The sequence below is a fragment of the Melanostigma gelatinosum genome (assembly GCF_949748355.1).
Source record: "Melanostigma gelatinosum genome assembly, chromosome: 13".
Lineage (NCBI taxonomy): Eukaryota > Metazoa > Chordata > Actinopteri > Perciformes > Zoarcidae > Melanostigma > Melanostigma gelatinosum.
Window position 1 is genome coordinate 17,988,248 of NC_136646.1, and position 27,594 is coordinate 18,015,841.

Below are 27,594 nucleotides of genomic sequence, written 5' to 3' on the forward strand. Positions count from 1 at the left end.
CCGTAGATGCTAATTTAATGAAACGTAATGACTGGGCTAGCCCTGCGAACACGTACTAATGTCTTTCGCAGATGGCAGAATGGGAAATCAGTTATGTGTAATGCCTGCTGCTGGGCTGGCACAGACAAAAAGCAGCTATCACTACGACTGGCACAGATGAAGTGAGGCAAGAACGTTTCAATTTTAGAGAGGCCCACTAAAAACTAATGCCAGACATATAAAACAGAGGGGGAATGAGACAGAAATACTGACTGGATTTAGAGGAGGCGAGATGTATGGAAAGAGCCAAAGCGATGTGTGTGCATGCAAACTTGCTCGAATACACGCAATAGCATGCTAATGCAAGCAGCCACTGACATTTCCACAAACAAAGCTCAATGTTCATAGTTTTAATTGACTAGTTTTGGTTTTAACCATTGAATGCAAGCACCGGTCAGGCATGTTTCCATGCATTGTTAAAAAAAAGAAACATCGACACAATTTTTCAGATCTTGTCAAGTGGTCGGTTCCTTTTTTGGTTGTTCCACCAGAGCAGATGTTTTTTTCCATACAGGATGGTGTACAATGAAAGAGACAAGCTCTGCTGCTAATTCTGAGGCCAGAGAGGAAGGAGGGGGGGACCTTCTGAGTGAGCTGCCATCTTTTATAATTAAAGGCCACGGCGGCACGCAGACCCTCAGACTGCACATGTGGTCTCACTGTGTGGAAGTGACGAGCGGGAAGAGCAATGTGAGAGAGGAGAGAGAGGTTTCTCTCTGGGGGCTAAAGTTTCAGAGCATAAATAACAGCGCTGTTCTTATGTTGCAGCGTAGAGCTAGTTAGTCGTAGCATTATAAGGATATAGAAAAGTAAAAGATCAGAGTGTAATTCTGTTCTAATCCTGTTTTGTTTGACTGTTTAGTTTACATACTTTATACTGTTTTAACTTTTAAAAGTTCCCTTCTTTTCTTTTGACTTATAGGGACTAACCAATGTTTTTTGACAAACTAGACGGTTCTTCTTAAGAACCCATAGCCCTACAAAATAAAAGTTATTTCATGATGTGCTCCTTGGCATTGAAAGAAGGTGACTGAAGGTATCTAGTTAGCAGACAAGCTAAAAACCTGTTTCATCAATTTCTTACACTTTGCCTCTTGCGTTGTTTTGTTTCTGCAAAGGCAAACTAGCATTCATACTGTACGTGCAGTATCTCTATGACTACAACCTCGTGCATGCACACTGCTTCAGCATGTGGAGAAATCCAAAGCTTGCCAGGCCTGCCATACTAGTTGCGTTTGCTAAGCTATGTTTAGAGGAAGGGTTTATCGGTGGCTGATCCTTCAACAAATAGGGGATAAGAATAGGCATAGGTTTCAGCTGCATGTATTAGATTCGGATTACTTTTTTGAGGGATAAATATGTCTCATTCTTCAAGCAATCTTCATACAAACATCCTCAGTATATGCTTGGTTCAATTTACAGTAAAAATATTTAAAAAAAAGGGAAGGACCATTGTCGTGTCAGATAAAACTTCACCTCACAACACAAGCATCAGAGTCAGAACAAAGGTTTTATACACACACCACTGTGCATTGTGTACTTTACATATGGAATTGGAAATGGTTCGAAATAATCACAGATCAAAACAGTCATTTATTTTAAGTGAGTAACAGTCGATACAGTTGGTACTGTCCAAGGCAATTAAAACATGTAAAGTGGCTTTGAGAGGAGAAATATCTACAAATGCCTACGAATGAAATGTGTGTGCGTGTGATTTGTGATCATTGTAACATTTCATATTTACAGATGAGGTATCATTGGTATATCAACTGCAATGTGCAGAGAAATATCCCGTGACATTAAACTGAGATATGTAGAATTTCAAACGACATTTGGAAACAGTAAATGTAATGAAAATATAAATGCAGTCAAAGTAACACTGCTTATAATCAATAAGACATAGTGGTTTATCATGGAGTGTGACATTTTCTCCAATGTCCTGTCAATAAAAACTTATTCAGTTTTATGTCTTGTCGTGTAATAAATACATTTCTTTCATAAAAGAAATATGTAACTGTTGTATTTCAAATCAACAGAAACTATAAATATCAGCTTATTTTATAAACAGAAGTAAAATATTATGTTCAAAGGCAATGATTTTAACTTTCCCATTGGTACGGTCTTTGCTTCTAACTTCTGTAAAACATGAACATACAAGTAAGGAAATGGTTTAATAACTAAGCCATTAACTATCTGTGTAACTTGCATATTATTGCAGCACTGTGTCATGTCGGCTTCTATCCTCCAACAAAACGGTGGCAGTTCTTCTCCTGCTGCATGTCATGATGAGTCCACTGTGGCAGGATTCAGTTTGTGGACTTTGTATTCCTCTACCCCGTCCCTGAGACGATAGTCCTGTGGAGCATTTAAACAGTCAAAGTGGCTTTTATTTGGGCTATGACAGGGACCTCCTCTATCAGTCCCAGCCAAAGTCTTGTCCGCTCATCTGGTAGAAACGGTGGTTGAAGGGCCTGTAGAAGTCTCTGAGCCTCTGCAGGACCTCGGAGGGGATTTGGGGGTGGGGTCTGCCCTTAGACTTTCCAAGACAGCGAGGTCTGCTGCTCCCCTCGGGCTTCTTCAAGCATGGAAAACCTTTGGTCTGGTTGAAGTAGAAGTGTTTGTCTGAAACAACTCTTTTCAGTCCCAGGAAGTCCTGAACTCGGCCCATCTCCCCAGCCGGATCGGACACCAGCCGCTCGCCGCTAACAAACATAAAATGAGACAATGGGAAGTGCTGAAGCCAGTTCTCCAGATGTTTGGCGTAGAGGCCGATGCGCACAGCGCTCCACGTGGTGTCAATCAGACCCGTAGAGGAGTTTTTTAAAGCCAGGTTCTGGAAGGATGGAAGGCCTGGGTTCTTGGACAGTGTCTGGGTGTAGTCAGATACAGCCCGCGTCACAGGATCCCTGACCACCACAATGAGCTTGGCTTGGCAGTTCATAGTGCAGACACGGCTAGGAGCCTCCTTTGTGACGAAGTAGCTGGGGGTCTTCTCCATGGTGATCTGGCCGTCCAGAGTCCGAGGCATCAGGTTCCTGAATAAAGAGGAGAAACTGGTCAGACGCTGAATTCTGATTCAACTCTCAAAGCCATACTGGTGCAGAATGTTTCACACTGTAATATATCTCGATGATTGAAAAGCTTGATTGCTTGTGCTTCTGGCTTTCCGCATATGTTGTGCTCTTCTAAAGCAGTATTCACTTTTAACTTGGGGCAGCGGAACAAGCTGTAAGCACAACACTGACATATTAACACCGCCATTTAAAGCTAACATATAACATATATATGGCTGAAGTGTTGGCAGAGAGTTACCTATACACATCCAACAGACTCACAGCAAAGTTAAAATCCATTTTGAGTTGTAAATTGAAACGTAAATCAAATAGTAACTCTCCTTTTAGCTCTGATTTTGGTCTCCACTAACTCCTGACACATAGACGTTTGTATTTGTTGACATAAAGATATTGACTAAAGTGACAGTAGCATTATTGCTTTATATTTTGTGAAATTGCACCATTAGGGTATGCTAATGTCATCACATGTGAGGTACAAAGAGACTTCAGGGAAATTACATCAAGAGTTAACCTACACACATTATATACGCGAAACATTAAAGCACCCCAAATGATGTGTGATTAAAGGTCCATACGCTGTAGTGTGTTTATGTACCCGGGCCTCAGACAGCCCATTTCAGCCTCGCTGTAAGGCCTGCACACCAGGACCATCCACTCACCATGGGCCCGATGAGACAAAACCACAAAGCCTCAAGAACCACTTCACAGCAATTTCCTACAGATTTCCACCCCCCTCCTTTCTTCCTGCAAGAGCAAAGTGCCCCCCCCCCTTCACCTCCCCTACGGGTTCCTACAAGGACCCGAACAGACCAAACAGACCAAAGTCAGGAAGTGCAACCAGGATGGCAAGCTGCTGAGCTCAGCTAGTGTGTTGAACACATGTCTGCAATGAGGAGAGATGTTGTGAATAATATGGCAGTGAAAAGGCTCGCATGCTGCTGTATCGCAGTGATACATTTTGCATCGCGATACCATCTATCTCAATATAACCCAAAACAATAATCTGTTGATACATCTTCTTACACTTGTGTTTGTTTCCTTTCTACTCTACTAACTGGGCGCATCTGCTATCTCATAAACGTTCAGCACTATCTGGCAAACAGGCATTGTGGGTAACATGGTATTCGACAGATCCGGTGTTTTTTTTACGTTGACGGACTGCGTGAGGCAACATTGTGGTAGATTTGGATTTCACAGACAAATTGTTTTGCTTGACAAACGAATGATGAGTTGAAATGTCATTTTCTAACACATCTTATTTGTTACTGGAAACAGAGAGCTTTCTTGTGGCTTCTGTTAAAATAAACAAACAATGGAGCCCGTGTGCTTTCTTTGTTTCAGATTAGAAGCCTTCATAGAGTCCAAACGACAAGAGGCCACTCAGAAATGAAGTTTAATGATGGAAGTGGAAGGGAAATTGATGTCCATTTTGGCGAGATTGTCTGTGGTCAAACACTGATTTGGTGATGAATATAAAGTAAACCATAGAATTGTAAGTCATGGTCCATTAGACTTGCTGATGTATATTTTCTTGAGAGAAAGAGAGACAGGCAATGCTTTAATGTGTGAGCGAAACAGGGCTGATGAAAAAGTACACGAGGCAGCGATTGACTGTGGTTAGAAGCAGCATCAGTCAGAAGTCCAACTACAGGTTGCACTGACTTCCCTCTTGCTCTGTGGTCAAATGCAGCACAGGAACCCGTCAACAAGCAGCAGCCTGCTCAGTCATCACGAGCTCTGAACATTGGTGAAACACACAGAACCTTTTTTTTACAATTGTAAGAGAGGTCTTAAAGGAATAGTTTGACCTTTTGGAAAACATACTTTTGATTTTAGGGGGATTGCCTGTCGGACTATTTCTTGGCCCAGTGCAGCTACTTCCTGCGCCCCATAAAAAAAAAAAAAAGAACCACATGTTGTTTTTATAGTTTGGTTTTTGTTAGGATTAAACAAAACAAGACAAAGAGCTTTAGAGGTGCTGGTAGGAAGAATTTGCAACCTTTGGACGGAGCAAAGCTAGCTGTTTCCCCATGTTTCCAGTCGTTGTGCTAAGCTAAGCTAACTACCTGCTGGGTGTAGCTTCATACAAGTAGCACACAGACATCAAAGTAGGATCGATCTTCTCATCTAACCTTTGGCCAATAAGCCTACTTCCCTATATTTACACATTTTTATACAGTCATACAAAGTTTGCAAAGTGGACCACGAACATGACATGAATATGATTCTGTCCGACAGTGTGGAATAAACAAGAGCTACACTAAGAGGAGACAAAGGGTAAAACTGCATGTGAAATAGTTTATCATTTGTGTGCTGCAACTCTCTGTATTCTGTATTTATGAAAAAGTATTTGTTGTCACATGTTCATGACCATGAGTGTGAAGGAGGAAACATGTACCTCGTTCCTGTGTAAGTTTTGAGTTTCCCCCTTTTCTTAAAGTTGAGACATTTCAATCCACCTCCATTAAATGATCCCCCGAATAAAAGAGCATGAATTGATTATTATCCAACTACAAGAGCTGCAAATGGCCTATCGCTGCCTGTCTGTCCCCTGTTTATCTGTCTAATCAATACGTCTGTCTCTATGACAGATTGTTCACTGTGTGTGTGTGTGTGTGTGTGTGTGTGTGTGTGTGCACATATACTCATGTGAGCGTGGAGGTGTCAGCGTTCACTGATGAGAAACTGAGCGCACGTATCCCTCTCTGTCCTCTCCTCTTTCATCCATACTCCTCTCGATTTGTCCTTCACTCCTTCACATAAGTGTCACTTCAGTAATTGACCATAAGTTGTCTTTCCATACTCATGAATAGTTAATGAATTGTGCCCCCCCCCCCCCTCGGGTCTCTATCTCCCTCATCACACTCTGTCTCATTATCAGACAATCAATAAAAGCCGTGAATCTGCTCCTGTATGTCGTCTCAGGAGAAACTGTAAACAAATCAGGGATGATTCATTTTTTGCCAGTTTTCTCATGCATTTTAATGTGCTGTTATGTTGTATATGTTTTACATACAGCAGGTAAATGCCTTTCAGTAACTGTTGGGCAGAAAGAGTAACTCTGAGCACCAAGATGTTTTCTATTTAGCCCAGTAGTGGCTGACTAGCCACATTAGTCTGGAACTCCCTGCTGCTTAGAGGATGTAGCACTTTTCCTCCCTGAAGTGCTACACCGCTGATTACACTACTGATATGTTCTAGGCAGTCTGGATCAGAAGATTAAATTCTAACCCTGGCAACAAGGATGTGGCCAAGAGACTTCCTGCCCCCGCGAAGTACCAGTCTGCTGCAGCGCCCGAACAAAAGGCATTCTGCACACAAAGCAGAACTGATTGCAGACAAAAAGATCCGCAAAAAAATCGAATTATCATGTCATTTTCTAAAAACAAAACCTGATCTAAATGTCCATGGCTTATTATTTTAGTTTACTGGACCATCTATGCTAAACACTGTCTTGCTGAAGGAGACTTCTGCTCTGGCAGACATCTCAACGTCCAGACGCTTTTCGAAAACAAAAACAAAATTAACGAGGCTGCGGAAAATCAAGGCAGTAAAAATGAGGAGAGCAAACAACAAGCTGAAGGAAAACATTTCCCAGCAGTGCTGCTGTGCTCAGAGGGTGACAGAAGAAGCCTCAAGGCCACGAACGGCCCGTCAGGCTGCCAGGATGAGTGTGGGAACCTCGGTTTACGCCTTCGTGCCTGGAGGAAACATATGCTACCATTCTCCTCTGACCAGAAAAATAAAAATGAAACACAGAGCAAATAGAGCAGTTTAAAAGAATAGTTTGACATTTTGGGTAATACGCTGATTTGTTTTCTTGCTGGGAGTTAGATGAGAAGATTGATACCGATCGACCTTCTCATCTAACCCTCCGCAAGGAAGTGTCGAATTGTATTTCCCAAAATGCCAAACCAGTGCTTGAAGCATAACTTGGGTGCACTGCAGGGAAAAAAGCATGCTGGTTTACATGAGACCCCTTCAACATGCACGCGGCTGACACACGGTGTGATACGACCCAAGACCCCACACACACACACACACAAGAGGAGTCATCGTTGTCTGTGGGATACTAAGGGCGAATGCCGCCATTCTGTCGCTGTGTTCTTTGTCCAAACAGAAACCTGAGCAAGTCACGAGGCCTAAAAGCGCCATGGAAGTTGGAAAGAAACAAAAAAATGAACGTGTGTAAAAGGCAAACGTAGCCTGAGGACGGGCTTGCCACTGTGCAGCATAATAAACAATATTTCACAACAGCTAGCGACGCAGTCTGCATGAGAGCTGAAGAAACACTCAACATAAACACTTAAAACCTGGAGGTGAATTTCCGGCGCTTTTGCAGACACCCGTCAACTCTCTCCATAGGCAGAGAGAGAGGAAGTGATCCCTCTGGAACCACATGACCGGCAGAAGGACTGTTGCCACCCACAGATTTTAAATATATTGTTATCAGATGATTTTATGGATTTTCTCAACAGGAGGTGAGCTGAAGTGCTATACTCCCACAGAGTACAGTGTTTTGCATTTTCATCTTTGGTGATTTACTGCAGGATACCGTCGCAGTGGATTTGACTGTGTGTGTGTGTGTGTGTGTGTGTGTGTGTGTGTGTGTGGGTGGTTGGTTGGGTAGGGGGTAAAATCATGCACATGTGTGTGTGTGTGGGCTTTTCTATAAAGAAATGAAATACTTTTGTCGGTCAATGGATAATTAGTGACTGCATGGCATATGAGGGTCCAATCATATAATTAGGAGGATGTCAGTGATACTTTTCTGGGGAAATCAGTAATGGCTTCAGCATTTGACACATTAAAGCTTCTTTCTACAAAACCGTTTTTTTTTTATTTAACAAATGAAGTCAGTCCACCTCTTAAGTGAATATCTCAACAACTGCTGAATGGATTTCCGTGCACATGTCCCCTTGTGATACACTGTAATAACTAAACGTGCTCCCTTATCTTTTCGTGTATCGCTGCTGTGAATCTGACGGCAAACTTTCAGTACGTGACAGTTTTTAAGACGAGCATGCAAGGGACACAATTTGTGCCCAAAAAGTATTAACGCCCAGTCCTCGTATACTCATACTAGTCTGATGCGAAACAGAACATTATGATTGCAGCTGTATTGGTCATTTATTACAGCTATGAGAATCATACTTGCTATTTAGATGTGGATCCATTCAAACCGTGTAATTGTTGATTATTTGTGATAAAAAAGCTTTCTTTTTAATTTCCATGGGGTAATATCATTGTATACACATATCATTGTATTTTCTACTGGTTACTCCAATCTGTGCAACTGAGCAGGACTACCACACATCTGAAACAGTTCACTTTGGACAACTGACACAAAGTATTTTTCTTCACCAGCTAACTGCAGTCCGGAGCTAAAACGGCACAACGGAAAGCTTTTAGGCGCCCCCAAATGCACCACAATGCGCCTCAAATGATTATAATTCCCACCATATGGGGTGTGGGTGTGGGCCTGTTCAAACCCGATAACGCCATCTACACCCAACTCCAGCCAAAACCCAGCACCATTAAAACACAATACAACTCAACACTACAGAGACCACTTCCTGGTCTGTTACACCAATCAGTCGTGTTCACTTGTGGCCTCGGGGCTGCACACAGAATGAGGTGTCGGGAAAATCACCCCCGCTCTGGAAAACGCTGTCCCATGCGCATTGGAGTCCACTTTTACCATTTCAACTGTCAATTATCTAGAGTGACATGGTAAGTGTTTGAATCTGAGGAATGCAGTGTTGAGGTGACTTATAAACAAATCTCATGAGCTAAAGGAGGTAAAAGATTGTGTGGCTTTATTTTGGAAGATCATCATTTTTCTCATCTGATAAAATTGATCTAACAAACTGTATATTGAGGAGCTATAAACGAGCCATATGTTATTCCAAAGACCGGCGTAATTCACCTGTTGTCATCGCTTCTTATCCTTATTTACAAAAATCGATGTATTTTTAAGGACCAACGTCATTTTCAGCAGCGCAGTCATTTCTCTCTGCCCTTGTGCCGCTGCCCTTAAAGGATTTATATTACATTTTAATAGCAATCCGATCGGGCATGGCCTTTGGTGTCAAGACTGTAGGTCAGCCAATTGACAAGCTTTCAAAATGTCGATGGTGCTTCTGGGCTGGTGTGCTTTTTTTCTCAAATGGAAATACAGAAATGCTTCTTTCCATAAATTAAATACATGGAGAATAGCTATTTGTGTTCTTGGATGTTAATTTGGATCCAAGGGTACACTGTTCATCTCTTTTTTTTAAATAGCAACTGCTTCTTCTTCTGCAAGACAACAACGACGAATGTTTTCATTTTAACCTCATCAAGGAACTGAAGACACAACAAACAAAAAAACGACAGAGTTACTCATTCCAGCCCACATCACGGTGACAAAGCCGTGAGAATCACAACCGTTGTGCCATGAAAAGCTGAGGTTTTTCAATTTTCTGCGGTGGCTTCGTCTGTGAAGTGTCTCCAGCATCGCCAATATCTGACAGCAACTTATGACCATGCACCACTTTCATCCATCTGCTAAAGTCGCCTACATTTTCTGCTCATGACTCCGCCCAAGACATGTGGCCACACAATGCACAAATTGTTCTAAGATATGTTGATGTGGAATCATATGTCTTTGGCAAAGGTTCACTTCCAGCGGAATCACTGTGGATCATTGCAGATGACAGCAAACTGATTTCCCCCAATTTCTGGGATTCCGTGACAACAACGGAATCATCTTTCCGTTATTTCACACAGGATCACGTTGCTGCTGTCGCCATTGTTGTGTTAATCTCCCCCAACGCTTCTCAACCTTCTCCAGCTAAGTTGACTTAAAACAGAAAACAGACTTTATAAAAAATACCAGTATTTTTAGAAGATCACACCCGTCAGAAGTGATGTAACTGGACCACCTGCCCTGCAGTCAAACCTGTCATCTTTAGAAATGCTACAGGAAATTTGGCATCACAACTACATTTTATATTGCAAATGTTTCTTTTGCTTTTGGAGATATATATTATTAGAACTGAAACAATTACTTGACTAATAGTTAGATTATTCCATTAACAGAAAATAAAGTACAAGCAAATTTTGATCATCAATTCATCTTTTATTCATTTTTATTTCAGTAAATGTCAAACCGTTGCTGGTTCCAGCTAAAGATTAGTTACTTTTCTTTGTCATATATGATTGTAAACTGAATATCTTTGGGTTTTATGCTGCCAATTAAACAAAACAAGCAATTCTATGTCACCTTGGGCTCACATTTTTTGTTGCAGCCCTTATTATGACTGATCTTACTTTCAACCAACCAAACACACACCAAACTAATTAAAACACACAGAAACACACATAAAACATGCCCTGGAAACACCAGGTCTGCCACACGTATTTCCAAATAAATACATCCTCTAGACTTAAAGAAGAGCAAGGAGGAGTGAAGCTAGACAAGAGGGGAAGAAGAGGGAAAGAAAGCGGTGAGAGAGTTGGTAAAAGAAGAGAGAAGGATGTATTACAGCAGAGTGCCAACAAGAGCAAAGTGCCAACCATGCATGTGTGTGTGTGATGCGTGTGTGTGTTGATGTGCACTGAGAAGAACAGCGAGGAAGCTTAGAAGCATGCTGAAATGATCAGTTGTGAAAGTGTTTCCACGTGTCCTCATGTTCTCAGTTAAAAGGGATGAAAAATCCAAGAGAAGATTAAATTACACCTTAGAGTTTCATGCGCCATCATGCTATCAAAGTGCTCTTCATCCTGTCAAACCTATCCCTCTCCTTATCCGTTACTATACAGTATGCACACAGCAGGTCAGTGATAATATTCTGACACTGGTGAGTGTTTGAGCTAAACTGGGGATGTTCTCCGGGAGCTTGTAGAACATCTGGAGATGATCAGAATCAGCTTCATCCAGACCCAAATCCTTCTTTAGGGCCTTTAAGTACACCCAAATGATAGCTCTGGTCAACCTGGTCACCCCAAATCAGCTGCTGTCGCTGCAACAGTAGCCGATGAACATTTTATGTGCAACGTCATTGTGGCATGCAGCCAAGACCTAAACTTCAAGTATATCAATCAGGCGTATATCCTTTATATGAGGAAAACGTATTCACTATGCTGTTTGCATGATTCCCACTCAGAACAGGGTGAAAGTGTTGATACTGGATGCCCCGGTGACGGGTATCAATGGTGTTTAGATGACTGTCAAGATGACGAACTGCTCACCAGACTTTTTGATTTACAGTGCCAGCATGCAGGGAGAATATTGGCGCCCTGAAATGCTTATGTGGTGATCCGAATACATCGGTCTATTGACAGGAGACATCAGCACTCCTGCACAGGTGAAACCACTTCATCTGACCCTTCACCCTGCCATGCATCGTCTCTGTCTGGGATGGTATCCAAAGATTTATTGTAAAGAGTCAAAAAAACTTGTCATTTTGGAAATGCATGTCGAGTTTACAGTCAGTCTATAATGTTTACAACAGATACATGCTGTTGACCCTGTGTGCCTTTATTTGGAGTTTTGCTATTACAATTATACGAGGTGTAAAAATAAGTATTTGCTGTACTGTCTTTCATTTTTTAATTCGCTGCCAAAAAATGAGCTAAAAGGCAACTTGCGTGTGCATGCGTTTGTTTGTGCGTTGCCTACCTGTACCACTCCAGTCCTTTATCGTAAAACCTGTCGAAGAAGTGAGGCTCGGCACCGACCGCTCTCACGTCTGGGTGGATGCGGAGAAACTCCAGCAGGGCGCGGGTTCCTCCTTTCTTCACGCCGATTATAATCGCCTGCGGAAACCTCTTGGTCCCGAAAGTGTTGGACACGGGGATGCCGTTGCTCTCTGCGCTCTCCTTCGCGCTGTCCGGCATGTGGAGAGGCCGCTGCGCCTCCACCCGCGCCGCGTCCTCGGAGGCTGTGCGGTTCCGGTGAGACGGTGCGTCCGGCAGGAGACGCGGGGAAACTCGGCGGTGATCGTCCAGAATGTCATAGTCTGGAGCTTGCTGGCTGTATGAAGTTCTCGGAGCCGAATCGCAGAATCCGGTGAGGCAGTAGAAGAAGTAGGTGAAGATCAGGACCATGGTAAAAAACACCGAGACTTTGGAGAGCACCTTGCCAAAGTTGAACCTGACTCTGCATCCACTACATCCCATGAGTTGATCTCCTGCTCGGTGCCAAAGGGCCAGAACGGGGACAGCATGCTTCTTCTTACTACATGAAATTTATCTCACAGAACCTGTTGCGCAAAAGTGAGGTTTCACATGTAGACTGGAGAGCTTCAGTGGGATGATGGTTTTGTCAAAAAATATCCTCATAATCGTTGTCTCTTTTGTCAGAAAAGACAGAATTTAATCCTCGTCAATGAAGGACGTTTTTGACATTTAATAGGACTCGTTGACTTGCAGTCAGATGAGACTTCCAGCCTTCTGTGTCTGTGCGCTCTGAGGTCTCCAGATTCTCTCATTCAAGGTTTCTCCTCTGCCTTTCCTACGCCCTTTATTACACGTCTCCACCCCTCCCTCCTCCATGCTATAGATACACATGCATGCAGGGGACGTAGAGGCTCCTTCATTTCTATATGGCAAACGCATTCTAATATAGTTTTCATTCATAACATAAATTACATTTACGCATTATTAACATATAAATCATTTCAAAGAAACCACTTGATGCACACTAAAAACCCATTTGGAGATTTTATTTATGCTCGGTCTGTGAGTTAAATATGTCTAAAATGATTTATATATTTTCGTGGAACTTTGTAAGATGAAAAACACATCTTGAGTACTTTATTATGAGCTACAGGCGCATCAATGTTTTACAAATGTAAGATGACCCTGCAGAGAAAAGTCCTCCTTGCCCCTTTGAACCCATGTGATAGATGTCTCTGTGAATAAGAGAAGCCCCCGAGGATGTCTATCCAAAACCTCTTCTCCCTGCACTGAACCAACACATAGTCGACATAGTGACAAGTCTCCCCGACACAAACGTCCAAAACAATAGGCCTGAAGCGAGGAGGGGGGGCCCCTGTGACTGCTCTGGCCCATAAATACAGTATCTGAGGCTGAGTGTGGCACCTTAGGGGCTGCACAGGAAAGATCAGTACCGGGATGTTCCCTCGACTCTGTGAAGCCGGAGCAGGTATATAGAGTTTCTTCATGGCAAAAAGATGGCGGTTGAACCTGAGATGGAGTTCAGACTTTGAACCTGACTAACACACCAAGCAGCATGTTTGAATGGACGAGGGGATGGGAAGAGAGCGAGGAGAGGTCGAGGGGAACTGAGGTAGATAATCTGTCTGAGAAAGAGGCGCTCACACACACACACACACTTACACACTCAGCCCTGGGGTGCAGTACGTTTCAGACAGCAGACGGAGATAGTAAATTAGTTTGGCAAAGTTACTGTGTTTGCTAATTGGGAATTTTAAAGTTTAAAGTAAAGAGTTTATTCAGCTCTCTTGATCTATATCCCCAGAGAGAGAGAAAAAAAGGTTGTTTCAAAAAAACTTGAAGAAAATTGATGTCTGCATCAATATATGAAGCTATACCACCAAGACTGGAAGCACGGGGAAACTATAGCCTACCAGCACCTCTAAAGCTCACTGGTTGACACTTTGTGTAAGTGTGTAATTGAAAGAACTCCAGGAAGTTACGAAACTATGAAATAGAGGACCCGCTCTATGCAGATATGAAGGGCTCATTCTAGAAAACACAATGATTCTTAGTTTCAGGTGCTACACACGAATGAGAACATTATTTTAATTTGTGCCAACAAGTCCCCCTAAACCCTATACACTGTTCCTTTCGGGAATATACCAACTCTTCAAAGTTAAGCATTACAAAGCCCGTGATTGCAATTTTGGTCTTCACAGATGTAAAGCCAGTTTGGAAAAAATCAAAGTGCTCAAACAAAGGTCTCTGCGGATTCTGACATGACCCAGGCAAATATAGAATAATGATATGTTTTGAAGCACAAACGGCCATTGTAAATCCATCCAAAGCGAGGCCAGCCTGGCACTGAGGAATTCACAGCTTTGGAAATGACTGTCTGCTGGCGAGAGGCAGACTCAGTCAGAATGAGGTCAGGATCCAGGCTTTGCTTTCATCAGACGTTTTATTTGCTTTTCCCTCGCACTAATTGCTCTAGTTGGAGTTATCCTGACAGGTTTGGACCCAGAAATATAAACAACGAGATTAAAGAAACAAACAGGCGGCAGCAGTGTTGAGGAAACAAATACGACATACAAGTTGTGAACTGTGGCTGTATGGACAGGATTGAGGTTGCGCAATAAGTCTCTCTGTCGATGTGTTTGTGTGCGTATCTCTCTTCATATTTGTGTACGTTGATATGCGCTCTCCTTCACGTGTAGGCGTTCATGCATGTGTGTGCTCGTGCAGTCCAGACTACATCTCCAACCGTGGTGCCTTCAGGTGTGTGCTGCTGCATCCCTGTGTGTACCATTGATACAGATTTCCATAGACAGAGGGCCCGCTGATGGCGTGTACATGTGTCAGCCATTACAGCAAATTAGAAATCCTCCTCAGCAAAAGCAGAATGTTCCACCCTCATTTAGTAATTTCCAGTATGAGGAAGAAGCCGTCGGCCATTTGCAATAGCCGCAAGATACCCGGCAGACTCTCTTTAAAGCCATCGTGACAGATCTTTGAAACCGCCGCCCAGGAGATACGCATTTAGCGGTGCAGAGGTATGGCTGTAGTTTCCTACAAATGGAACCTTTTATTTGTGTCTGGAATGAGATTTAATGAAGTCCAGATTGAGGATGTTGGCTACTTTGGCTAAATCAGAGGACATTCCCACTGTTGGATCTACTCTTCGATGCGGGGATGTGGTTATTATCCCAAAAACAATCCAGTTTAATGTTCCCAGTGGTGTCTGAAGTGCAGCTACTTTGAAGGAATAAAGGATCTCACACACACTCTCTGTTATGTTAGATGCTCAATGGCTGAGCCCTCAGGTAGGGAGGCTCACTGAATACAAAAGCCAACAACAAAGCGTCTGTGATGCCCCCACCTTCTCCTGGAGCCTTCCCAAACTTTCATCTGCAAACCTAAGCAAAGTCAGTTAGGACGATGATTGGACCACGAGACGGAGGGCTGAAGAAAAAAAACAACACTCTGATCTCTCCATCCAATGTTCTCCCCCCACATCTTCCTCTTCTCCTCCCACTCTTCATCCCAGCGTCACGTCCCACCACCTTCGCACAGGTGCATCGATCTTTTTCGCCTGCAGGAGAACTTCCAGACTCCCAGACTTGCCCTGCAGCTTTATAGAGACATCACTGAAAGGCTGAATGTACTAAAGATCTGAGAGGAGGGGATGTTTGGAGCTTACGCAACAACTTTCAACGGCCTTGAAAGCATCAAACAGTGTTCGACCTGCATAACGCCTCGAGTTCAACATGGGAGTAATTTATAGAGGAAAAGTTTTTTGCAATTCATTCCAACTTCATGAGGGTTCCATTTGGGAAGGACCCAAAGCCAGGAGGTTCATTAATGTAATTGATATACACGTATAGAGAGACAAGATATTCTTCAAATAAACAAAAATGCATGCAAGCCCTCCTCAACCGCCACACCAGCTGCACAGAACAATTTTCAATGTGTCTTTCATCTTGGCAATAAAAAACAAAATGCCTTTCCGGGGAGCAAGTCTGCGCAGGAGCCTCATGTTTTGTTTTTTTTAAACTGTTATTTACCTTGTCTTTGCTTGATTTTAGCAGTGGAATCGGGAGAGCGAGGATCTCAAGCGAATTAAACTGAATGACGATCATGTCATCGCACAAGCCGCAGACCATTTGGGAAATGCCTTCTTCTCTAATCCGCAGCTCTGCGGTGAACAGTGGGGTCGTGGTCGGCTCCTAAGTGATTGTGGGTGTGTTGGGAAGGGCGGAGGCACAAGGAGGAGAGGGAGGTGAGGGGAACTTGCGTGTGCTTGTATGTGGTTGTGTCTTCATGACCAACCCAACGACAGAAGACGAGTGTGAGCGAGAGATACACGTAGTGAGAAAGAGGTTCAAAAAAAGAGACAGCCGTGATGAGTTCAGTGTACAGCTTCATGCCTCCCAGCTCACTTCGGGGGATTCACCGAGACATGTGGCTGCAAATCTGACAGAGCCGTGAAGGTGAAGCATTTTGAGCTGCAGTGTGTGTGTCTGGCTGTAGATGTGAAGTCTGTCAATATGCGTGCAGAGACTTTTATTCCTTGAGGGTGTTATGCATGCTTCGATGTGCCTGTGGGGGCCTATTGTTCCAGTCTGCGTGCACATGTTCCACTTGTGGTACCCAATCCCAGACTGGTACTGACTGAAATGCTTGTGGGCTGCTCCATGTGGCTTTCCTTCATTGAAAGGCCTTGTCGTCTTGAACGTTGATTGCCATGACGTCAGCTCCAAACCACAGCACTGCCTTTTATGTGTCACTGTCACCATCTATTGCCGCCCCGTGTGTGGAAAACAACTTTCTTTCCATCTTTGCGCTCCACTGACACGGCCGGTTGGATCGAACACTGTGCTACTGTTACTGGGCCAGAACCGCCACCCAAATGGAAGTGCTCGTTAATTTCGAAACGATCGGACGGGCTAAAGATGCGCGTGAACGAGCAACTGGGAGACTGTCTCATTAGTTAACTGGGAGCCGTGTGTTCATTCATGTAAACAAGTCAAACCTGGACGATCTCTGTAAATGAAAAAACATTCATCAGATGGGTGTGAACTGACTGTAATTACTGGTGTAAAACCACAGCAGTTTGTCTCTCCACTCCCTGGAGTTTCCCATGTTTTTCGAATTCCAACTTGTCACATCGACTGTGAGAAAAGAGAGCTGTCATCCTCAAAAAAAACAGAAAATAAACTGCTCTGTCCATTGCCTCACCGTTGAGTCAGGTCTGCTAAAATAGTATCACCTGTCCTGTGAGATCCTGCAGGCCAGTGTGTGTGTGTGTGTGTGTGTGTGTGTGTCAAACTGTTTCATGCTGCAGAAACAGGAGATGGGCTTCTACCCTGTGGGGCCAGTCTGCATTTCACAGGAATGCAAAATCATGTGCGACTCAAACAAGCAAACCATCAGTGAGGGTTCTGACGGTTGTTTTGGCCAAAGGGGACAGGAGTGGAGCAAATATGTGACCCACCAGGAAAGAAACATGCCCGGTGGGAGATAAATGAACTTCAAAATTGGTTATTTCACTTTAGGGATTGATGCTTTTCAGTTTGAATCATTTAAGTTTGGTTCAAACATCTTCCTGTGTAAAATGGTCACATTGCTTGGACAAATGCGGTATTATGTGCATTTTATTGTCGTCCAAAGCTCCATTTAAACCAAATACAGGAACAGGAACTGGCATGATTGGAGGTAACCTCAAACAATTCTAAGACATTGGGTGATTTGTAGTTCATTTTCTTGCTGAGAGGTAACTGAGAAGATCGACACCGTCCGTATGCTAAATATGTAGCCACAGCTAGCAGCCACTTAGCTTAGCTAAAGCAAAGGGCACAGCTAGCCCAGCTCTGCACAAAGGAAACAACATCTGTCTAATTTACTCATTATATGACAATTGTACAAATAATTAGTTGTAAAGATGATTCGTTGCAGTTTTTGCAGGGGATTATTTGCCAGCCTATTTTTTGGTTGGAAAACGGTGAATTTTTAAAAACTTTGTGGTGGTGGTGTACTTTTAAAACACCACCACCACCACCACCACACCCTCACTGTCGTACAGCTAATAATCACATTGGGTTGTGTGTGAGCCTCATTCCTGTGGGAACGTATTCTGAGTCTTTGACCTCTTCGGTTTTCACCCCTTTACCAACAACACACACACACACACACACACACACACACACACACACACACACACGTCACGCACACTCAAACACAAATCTTCCTCTCCTTCCTGTAGCTCTCATCTGGTCTCACTTTGGGTTTTGAGGTCTGTGTTTTTAAAGGACACAACAGAGCTGCTGGTCCAAATGATAGCAGTGAGGCTTTTCCCTGGACTTCCCCAAAATACATTCAAAATGAATTTGGATTCTGTCTTGACTCACTTCCTGAGATATGGAGGAAATTACACAAAGTGCTCTCTTTATCTTCACTGTCTTTAGTGTTTGGCGTAACACGGTGTTCTCCGCACAAATCCGGGACACTGACGAGCCAAAAGGAAGAGTTCGAGGGATCGAGAGAAACAATTACTTCAGAGTGACTTGACAGGTGAGATTAGAGGGTATTTGCTTTTCTGGCACAAAAGTAAAAGAATAAAGTGCAAATGTGGAGCGTTAGAGATTGTCTGTGCCAAACGTTGATGCTGAAGATATATTAATCATGCTTTCGAGGTTTATTTTTGAGATGTAAAAGCGGGTATTAAATGCTGAGATAGCTGGCTCTAATGTTGACTACCTTAAGGAGTTACTATGAAAAAGATCAAATCAGTGCGCATCTGTGTGTTGCACAATAGGTGCTGAGGGGCATAAAGCTGGAGAGGTATGTGGAATTCCCCTCATTCATACAACGAGGGGGATCCAGATGTGATTAAACAAACCAACACACGCACACACATATTAAATGCTTTATTTGAATCCGGTAATTAATGTTCTTTGGTTAAAATGCGAGGCTAGATGTGCTTTAAAGGCACAGATCGACATTTTTGGTGGATACGGTGCAGACGTTTAGCATTGGCAGAGCCATGCTAGCTGTTTCCAGTCTTTATGCTCAGCTAAGCTAACCTGCTGCTGGCTGTGGCTTCATAATTAACGAGCAAAGATAACAGTGGAATCAATCTGCAAACATCTGCAGAGAAGAACTTGAGTCGGAACACCGTCGTAAATGTCTCATAATGTTGGTTATGATTATAGGTTCCTGATTGGGTTATAATCACTGAGGAGAGTAAAGAGCTCAGGCACTTCTGAACATTTTCTGCACAGAAGTTAACAATCAGCATGACCAAAGCAGCAATTTTGACCATTAAGACCACCCATCTGGGGCCTCTGGGGAGTTCACAAAATGTTATACAGACATATACGTTGCAAACACACAGAGGAAAAAGAGCATGGATAAATATGCTTGCAGTTGTCTCCTGTGGAACACACTGGGATTACGAACCAAGATGACAGAGGATGAGCAGCCGTAAATAGCAGGGAGCTGGGCTTAGCAGGGTGGGTGAGGAGGTTGGGTGGGCAGTGGGAAGACGTTCTGTGGCACCGTACCCAGGGAAAGACTGAGGTAATTACTTTCTATTAGAGTTCAGTCTCTGTCAGACGTTTTTTTTTTTTTTTGCGTGCCATAAACCTCTCCAGACGTCAAAGGCCTCTGACATTTTTGGACACACAAAAACAGCATTTTCCACAGTCCATCACCGGCCCGACTATCTGTGAGCCGAGCCTCCTTTTAAATCATTTAGCCAGAATCTAAAACCGGCCTGATATTTCCAAACTCTGAAGACGGGGGCGTTTGATAAACGCTTCCTTGCTTCTGGCACACTTTTACCTGAGGCTCGATTTGATCTCTCAGAAACTCACACAGGAAACACAAAGTAGAAGAGAGCAGTTGTTTGACAGTATATGCACACAGCTAGTCCGCAGTTTGCCCACCTTTTGAGGCCTCCCAAACCTCTGTGATCAAGGTGGGATCAATGTTGACATGTGGGCACACAATCAGCCTGTCTTCTTCTCCTGTTTTGAACCATCTCTCTTATCCCTCAGTCCCAGAGAATGAGGAACCCCCCCCCCCCCTCTCCCTGATCTGCGTGAACAATGCCAGTGCCACACACCTCAAGTATTCCTTTGAAGCTTTCAGACCAACCTGTGCTGCTGTCTCTGGCTCTATCTCTTAAGTAGATCACAGTGCAGATAGTGAGTGATGTTTGCAAATACGCATGTTCAAAACCCTCTCTGTGTTATTGAAGCTGGTGGCCTTCAGGAACAGGAATGTGATCATGTGATAAAGGTGACAACAAAGCGGCAGAAGCCGTTGAAGATAATCTTTGAAAGTTCTCATTGTTTATTTCTTTACTGGGAGCCCTCATACTTGGGATTTCACGGGGCGCTTTCTGGCTTTGCGGCGCTGCGCAGTCCCTCCCATGTTTAAACTGTTGACATTTTGTTGGACTGAACAGAAACTTGTGGTTTTTCATTGTTTCTTCCTCAATGTAATTGTGTTTTTATGACTCCTCATTCCACATCTACGGCGTTTATAACCAACAGAGGCTGTCAAGATATGCATTTCATTACACAGGCAGATGTTTGGCCAACATATGTGGTCTTTGACATGTGGAGGGCAGCCCCACCATGTATGGATGGAGACATCACATTATACGCTACTCACTGATGAAAGAAGCTTTCTCTATCTCTGTTACAGTCACGCATTCAGGAGCGTACTTCCTCCCACAATGCGATCACAGCTCCTGTAGTGAGTGAATCAGAGCCACTAGATGGCAGATGTTTTTAGGGGATGCTACCTTGATGAAACTGGATATAATGTCATGGCGTGTGGACACGGAATGAGACACTTTTCTCTGTTGTGGCTCAAAACAGAAGCAGGTGCAGTGCCCGTAAACATCCACATCTAAGCAACAGGCCTCATATACGTTGTAATTAAAACAAGATGTCGCTGCGAATGAGTCAGTGGCACACACACGCACACACACACACACGTTTAAGTTGCACCCTGAGGCTCGGCCTGTGGGACTGGGGAAGGCTTTGGAGTAGTAGCGGTTTAATGTAATTAAGGATTTGCTCTGGAGCAGGATGGGCCCTAGAGGTCAGTGGAAGGAAGAGTGCGGTTACGAGTCTGTCTCGTGATTCTATCAGAGGGTTACCACTTCCTCCTTCCTGTTTGCTTCCTCTTGGCCATACAGCTGTGCTCAGATGCCGGCCAGAAAGGGTGTTCTCGCAGATAGAAAACTCTAATTACAGTCCCGTGTTTTTGCCAATTTCCTTTTCATCTCTCATTTCTCACATCTGGTTTATCTTTGCGTGGTGGTCCCTGTCTGAGTCTGTCGCTGCCCCCCTCCTTCACCCTCCTTCGTCACCCCTGAGGACAGGTCAGTCTGTGTGCCAGCTGTGTGTGGCGTTACAACTGAGAAGCCACGACAAAGACATCCTCGTCAGTAATACCCTCCTTGTGCAGGTATTACTCCATCATCGCTTGAGGCAAAGTGAAATTTGAAACAATACTTCTGCAACAGCTGCTCCTTCTGAGTTTTGATCTTCCAGACAAAATCATCACATCAAATGCACAAAACAGTCTTTGCTTTAAATGTTGTACGACTACACATCATTACAATCTATGGATGTTTGCGCTTCCTTTCTTAATCCTCGGCCTGGCACTGCAGCTTTCATCTCCCCCTCTGATCTTGCAGCCTTTGAAACAGGCGGATCCACACCTGCTCTTACCCAGACATTTAAACAGCACAAGAGCTGTTGAACGCAGCCCCACATCCTCGCCTTGTTTATAATTCCACCACTCCACATGCCAAGAAGCGGCGATCTGGAAAACATTGCAGAGTAGAAAAACAGTGAGCACTCTTCGGTCTGGAAGGCGTGAACACATTTTACCGACAGCACTGCAGTGGACACATGCTTTCCAGATAGTTACTGTACTACAGACTACAGATATTTAATGAGTGGATTTTTTTTTTGCAAGAATGTCAACTAAATTCCATTAACAAACCAGGCCTTTTATGATCAATTAAAAGCATTGTTACATGTGAAACATTATTCGGTTTTTTTTGCAGGCAGGATTTAGGGAATCCTCTACAATTACTTGAGGACATTTAATTGAAAGAGGAAAATATTCCAAGTCAATCGAGAGCATCGTCAGAAAAGTCTTCAAAATGAAAGCCTTCCTTATTAACTCCGGAGAGAGCAAAATATGGCCACAGAGTAATACTTAGGTGAGTTGCATACATTAAGATGTGTTTTTCGGCCACATAGCGCCATCAACTGATGGGATTATGCCATTACACTTTTGAAGAGGAATATGAAGCACAGTGTGTCCAACATGCTTTCACAGATCCAGAGTGGTGCAGTGAAGCGTGCAAACAATGTGACTTACCCTGCGATACTTAGAACTGAACCGTAAACTCTTTTTAAAGGAGCTACGAAAAAAGATTAGCGTTTCTGTGCAGCAAAACTTAATGTGGTTGGATTTGGATCGTAGTTGCGTTTTTTTTGTGTTTGTCTCTGTGCTCCTGGTTTAAAAAAAAAAAAAAGTGTGGAAGTGAACAGTAGACTCTGTAAATTCAAAAACCATCGTTTTAGAGCCACGTGGTTAAACTTCAGACATCAGTCCAGAAAAAGTGTCTCCATCTGTCCTACTTGTCTCATTAGTGACTGACATTACAGACTAAAACTACTCGCACAGTAGAAAAAGACAGAGAGCATTGTGTTTAATTTCAAATAGATTTATTTTAGTTTACATATCAGACTTGAAGGTAAATAGACGTGTTTCATCTCTTAGTAATAAATAGCTTATTGCATCATAAGAAAGCGAATCTCACCGTGAGACAATCTCAATCATTACAAATGAAACTGGTGATTGTGTAATAATCAGTGTGGCTTTCCTGAGATGGTGATGATTGCTTATTAAAAAAGGTGTTGAGACCGGTCTTCTGTTCTTGCTGTCCAGTGTGGCCATCATTCATCAGAGCCCTGGAGCTCCCAGATGGGCTTTATCCCAGAACACTTCATCTGCTGTCCACACCTTCAGCAGCACAGAGAGACTTCTACGAGTCCAGCAGCGATTCCCTCTGACAGCTCACCTTACTGTCCATCAACCTTATCTGTGGAGGGACGAGAGAACAGAACCATTTAACTGGTTGTACAAACATATAGTTTACTCTCCTTTACCCACCTGCATTAAAGCAGTCCAGCAGAAATCTAACATCTGTAAATGCACAGCGGGGCGCAGACTCTCGAGATTATTTTAATAACATGTTAGTTCTCACATGTTTCCCAACTGTCACGGGAGTTCACAGGTAGGACCCAAACGCAAGACCACAGGAGACAGAAGTTAATGGAAACCGGTTTCATTTAGCCTGACTAAGACAGGAAGGTGTGGAGCCCGTGGTCCGCCACCCGAGTGGCAGATCGACGGCGTGAGGCCCGTGGCTCGACACCGGAGGGCTGGCAGCTTGACGGCGTGTGTAGTCCGTGTAACACAAGGAGGGCAGAGCAGCGGAGTGTAATCCGTACACACAAGGAGGGCAGCGGATGCCCCGGGGTTGAAGCGGGTGAAAGACGGTACGACCTGACAACCCCAGACTGCAGGACCAGAGTTTATATAGAGACAGGGGAATCATTAGTGGGCCCTGAGTCTGGTGTGTCAGGCAGCAGGAGGTGATCGGCTGGAGTGTCCTCAGCTGTGCACACTCAAGGGTGTGGCCATGGGAGGTGTCTCGAGGCAGAGGACAAACACAGAGCACATGGCACACAATAACAAACAGGGGAATGACAGGACACATGAGGAGAGGAGATCAGGGGAAACACACAACGGGTCAGACAGGGATCCTGGATCCTGATACCAACAGACATTTTGGCTGTTGATAATTTCATCTGCCGGAAAATCGACATCTGATACTGGCAAAAAGTCGTGCCGCCTAAAACAAAGCCTGATGCTGATGCTGCTACGTAAATATGACAATAAGCAAATATCTATGATAAATTGGCCCAGTTGATTTATCAGTCACATGGTATCGGGTGTAAAATATGCAAACATGCATTCCTACGGCCTACATAACATAAAGTCAGTGTAATAGAGCACAAACCGTGCTTGTAACCTGGTGTGGTGATGTAATCGGACTATCGTACCTTTAGGGACGAACTTCAGTGAGCTGCTGAATATTCAGAAGCGAGACGAGCCTCTGGCTGGCCCATCGTTCACAAACTCATGGCCGAGACCATTTCCACACTTCCCACATTGCACCTGGAACAACACATCAGAATCAGGAATTCATGCATTTCGATACAGTCAGCAGTTGATTAAACAATCACGAGTCTCTCGAGGGTTGTACCGTGTTTACCTTCAGCTAGTTCCTTTAGACAGGAATAAAGTACACCTATAGTAAGCGTCCTCTAATAGGTTTATGAAATGCATTTTCTTTTGATTGTACCTTATATGCCCCAGGTCTCTCCTTGTGTTTGGACACACTGTCTTCATGGACGGTCTCGGTGAAGGCCGGCCAGGGAGACGAGTGCTCGTACTTGGAGCGGCTGGTAAACAGCTGGTGATCACACTTGGAGCATACATAAACCCCTGAGGAGTAAAGGATGGGAGATGATGATTTGAGTGCAACACGATGAGAGAACTATTTAAAAGGTAATTTTATTAAGGACCTCAGACCTGACATCAAGGTAGTACCAACTCAGGATAATTCATTGGTTTCCTTTTAACATTGATAGCTGTGACCATGTTTTGTTACTATTGTATTTTAAAGGATATGTCGTTTCATATTTAACATTTTGGTAGTAATGATGTGTATAGATAATGCTGTATTTGTTTAAGGGTGTGTTTTTAAGAGGAAGTCAACTTCTCATTTGATGCAAACAAAAACCGGTTTCGTAACAGAGTTGTTGTGTAACCTGAGCATGGGTTACAAAACAACCTTTTTTTCATTTACATTCCATGCCAAACAATTTGTCTACTTCTATGTGACTAGACAAACTGTGTCCACCACTTCTTAAACTTCTTACTGGTGGCTACAGCCTACATGGACAGGAGTCGATACTTTACTCCGAACCAAAGTTATTTAACATTACAATGAATAGTTAGCTAACAGAGGCTAGCAATGGTTAACCGTCTCTAAACAGCACAAGTTAGGCAGACATTTTGAATAAAGTACAAGAAGTTAAAGTAATGAACGTACCTGGTTTAAAATGGTCTTTATAGACCTCTTCACCGAAAAATCTACAAAACGACATCCCTGTGCTCCACAGACAGTTTTTACCGGTTCCTCTTTGACGCAGTGAAAAGTTATCTGGACCATCAGAAACATTCCATCTGCCAACAATAAGACATCCGGTTTAAGGGTCCAGCCTTCAAAATAAAACGTCTATAAGTGAAAAGGGTGGTAGTTTTTGCTAATTATGTGGCGAAGGGATTCCGTACATTGGCTCTTTGATGAAGCACATACAAACACATGAAAACTATTTCAATTTTTAAAAGTTCTGTTCGGTTGACCTCGTTTATGGGCCCAGTATAGTGTTCCTAATTTTGTAAACTGGGTTTCTTTTTGGTCAAATAAACCCTTCTTTTTTTACACCCACTTTCATAGACCCTTAACTGTTTAACGTTGACGTTCAATTTACAACAAATACAAAGCTGCATCACCAATATCCAGCATATTACCATGTTATTAATGTATGTATTGGCGCTTTTATTCTGAATGACTAAAAAACGGAAGTCCTAAATTGGCTGCTAGCGGATCACAAGCTCTAGCATTGAGCTAGGTTAGCTGACTTTGTCTTCTTGCCATCCCAGCTACCAGGCGTTAATGGTTTTGTGCTGTGATTCTCTCCAGAAGACATGGACGCCACGATGTTTCAGCTGAGGTCGTTTGTTCACCAGCGGCTGTACGCTGCGGCGGAGCAGATCCTCGGAGAGGTGGAGAAAACCATCACGTTAACTATGTACGAAGAAGTTAGTCGGTCGAAAGAAGAGGTTGAAAGTCTGCGACACCAGCTGCGAAATAAATCAGGTTTGAGACTCTGGCTGAATGTGTTGTTTTAGTACGGGTTTGGCCCTTGCATTGCCATACCGATCTCCACATGTTACGTCAGCAATGTAGTGCCAGAAGAAGTAACGTTAGCTATGTAACGTTAGCAATGTAACGTTAGCTACAGATGTTGCGCCCCTCTTGTTCGCGGTTCCTGATTGTAACTCTTAAATTTGAGTGGGTTTTTGTATTGTGTGTATCTTTTTAGAAAATGACTTACTTAGCAGAAAGTCTGTGGGTTAACATTTTCTCCTTTTGCTACTTTTTTGCAGCTGCAGAGCCTTCATTGACCAGCAGCACAGTTACAAGTGGAGCCCAATGTGCTGCATCACAGCTGCAGGAGAACCCAGGACCCTCAACACCAGAAGAGTCTAACTCCAGTCTGTGTGCCGAGGTCCCGGGAGCCTCTCAAACCAGTGCAGATCCGGATCACGATACCTGGAACTACTGCTTTGTTCAGACAGACTTCTTGATGTCGGAGATAAAAGAAGAGCAGGAGGAACTTGGGGGTGACAGTCAAACACAAGGGATGGGTTTTCCCTCCCCTGAAGTTGTGAAAAGTGAGCAAGATCAGCCAGAGACGCGAGTATCATATGAAATGCGACCAGTTTCTTCAGACGGGTCTGCGGCTCAGAGTGAGAACAATGACAGTGATGAGGAGTTGGTGAATAACAAAGGAGAACAGACCAAAACAATGAAGGGGAAAGGAAAGACATTGCAAGGGCAGAGTGGCAGCGTCAATGAGGACAAAGGAACATTAACCAATGACAAATGTTCACCGAAAAGTGACAAGGGTCGCAGTTTTTGCCATTTTTGTGGCAAGGGATTCCAGTACATCGGCTCCTTGATGAAGCACATAAAAACACATGTGAACAGTTTTGATTGCACTGTTTGTGGGAGGACGTGCCTGTCTTCAAATGAGCTGATGACTCACATGAAAGGTTGCCACAACAAAACATATTCTTGTGACATTTGTGGCAAGACTTTCGCCAATGTCCGTTGTCTCCGCCTACATGAGAGAATACACAAGGGCAAAAAGGAGTTTGTGTGTCAAGAATGCGGCAAGACATTTTACCGAAGAGAGCATCTGATCGTGCATGTGAGGACCCATTCTGGGGAGAAACCGTATCACTGCGATATCTGTGGGAAAGCGTTCAGCCAGAGCCAGAACCTTACGATTCACAAAAGAAGCCATTCGGGGGAGAAACCGTATCAATGTGGCCTGTGTGGCAAACTTTTTAACACCAGCAGTCATCTCAAAACACACATGAGATACCATTCGGGGGAAAAACCGTACCCGTGTGACATGTGCGGCAAACGTTTCAGCCAAAGCGGACAGATGACTAGACACAGGACCACACACACAGGAGAGAGGCCATATAGCTGCCGCATTTGTGGCATGAGGTACAGGTTTGCGCCTAATCTGAAGGTGCACCTGCAAACTCATGAAAAGGCCGTCACTGAGTGAACACAGGACCCCCGGAGCTCAATTACAAATCATAAATACCGGTGAGTTAGATTGATTTTGAGGAATCATTTAAAGAACTCCTTTATTTGTTAGAAAAAAACCAACACAATCTAAATATGTTTGTGAATACCTTTAGGTTTGGGTTGATATGTGTTCGACCGCTGAGATATGTTAGCACTTATTAAGAGGGTTAAATGAGTCCCACAGGTAAAAAACGGTATCGCTGAGACCGAAGAGTGAAGAGCAGCATCTCTGGAGCTGCTTTCTTTCACATTTCA

The 27,594-nt window shown here is 43.6% G+C and overlaps 3 protein-coding genes across 3 annotated transcripts; 1 reads left to right on the forward strand and 2 right to left on the reverse strand.

Moving 5' to 3' along the window:
* Positions 1-1,612: 1,612 nt before the first annotated feature.
* Positions 1,613-12,518, reverse strand: LOC306787110 (heparan sulfate glucosamine 3-O-sulfotransferase 6-like). The gene is made up of 2 exons (XM_079282146.1): positions 11,779-12,518; positions 1,613-3,074 (listed from the first exon to the last, which is right to left on the reverse strand). Exons 1-2 carry the CDS (start codon positions 12,276-12,278, stop codon positions 2,456-2,458), a joined length of 1,119 nt encoding a protein of 372 aa, XP_079138272.1. The 5' UTR covers positions 12,279-12,518; the 3' UTR covers positions 1,613-2,455.
* A 10,016-nt stretch (positions 12,519-22,534) lies between these two features.
* Positions 22,535-25,118, reverse strand: msrb1a (methionine sulfoxide reductase B1a). Its single transcript, XM_079281042.1, has 4 exons — positions 25,000-25,118; positions 24,247-24,389; positions 23,945-24,059; positions 22,535-22,917 (listed from the first exon to the last, which is right to left on the reverse strand). Exons 1-4 carry the CDS (start codon positions 25,052-25,054, stop codon positions 22,898-22,900), a joined length of 333 nt encoding a protein of 110 aa, XP_079137168.1. The 5' UTR covers positions 25,055-25,118; the 3' UTR covers positions 22,535-22,897.
* A 540-nt stretch (positions 25,119-25,658) lies between these two features.
* LOC306786701 (uncharacterized protein) lies at positions 25,659-27,515 on the forward strand (the record flags this gene model as incomplete). The annotated part of the gene is made up of 2 exons (XM_079281547.1): positions 25,659-25,830; positions 26,121-27,515. 2 exons carry the CDS (start codon positions 25,659-25,661, stop codon positions 27,314-27,316), a joined length of 1,368 nt encoding a protein of 455 aa, XP_079137673.1. The 3' UTR covers positions 27,317-27,515.
* Between the last annotated feature and the right edge of the window lie 79 nt (positions 27,516-27,594).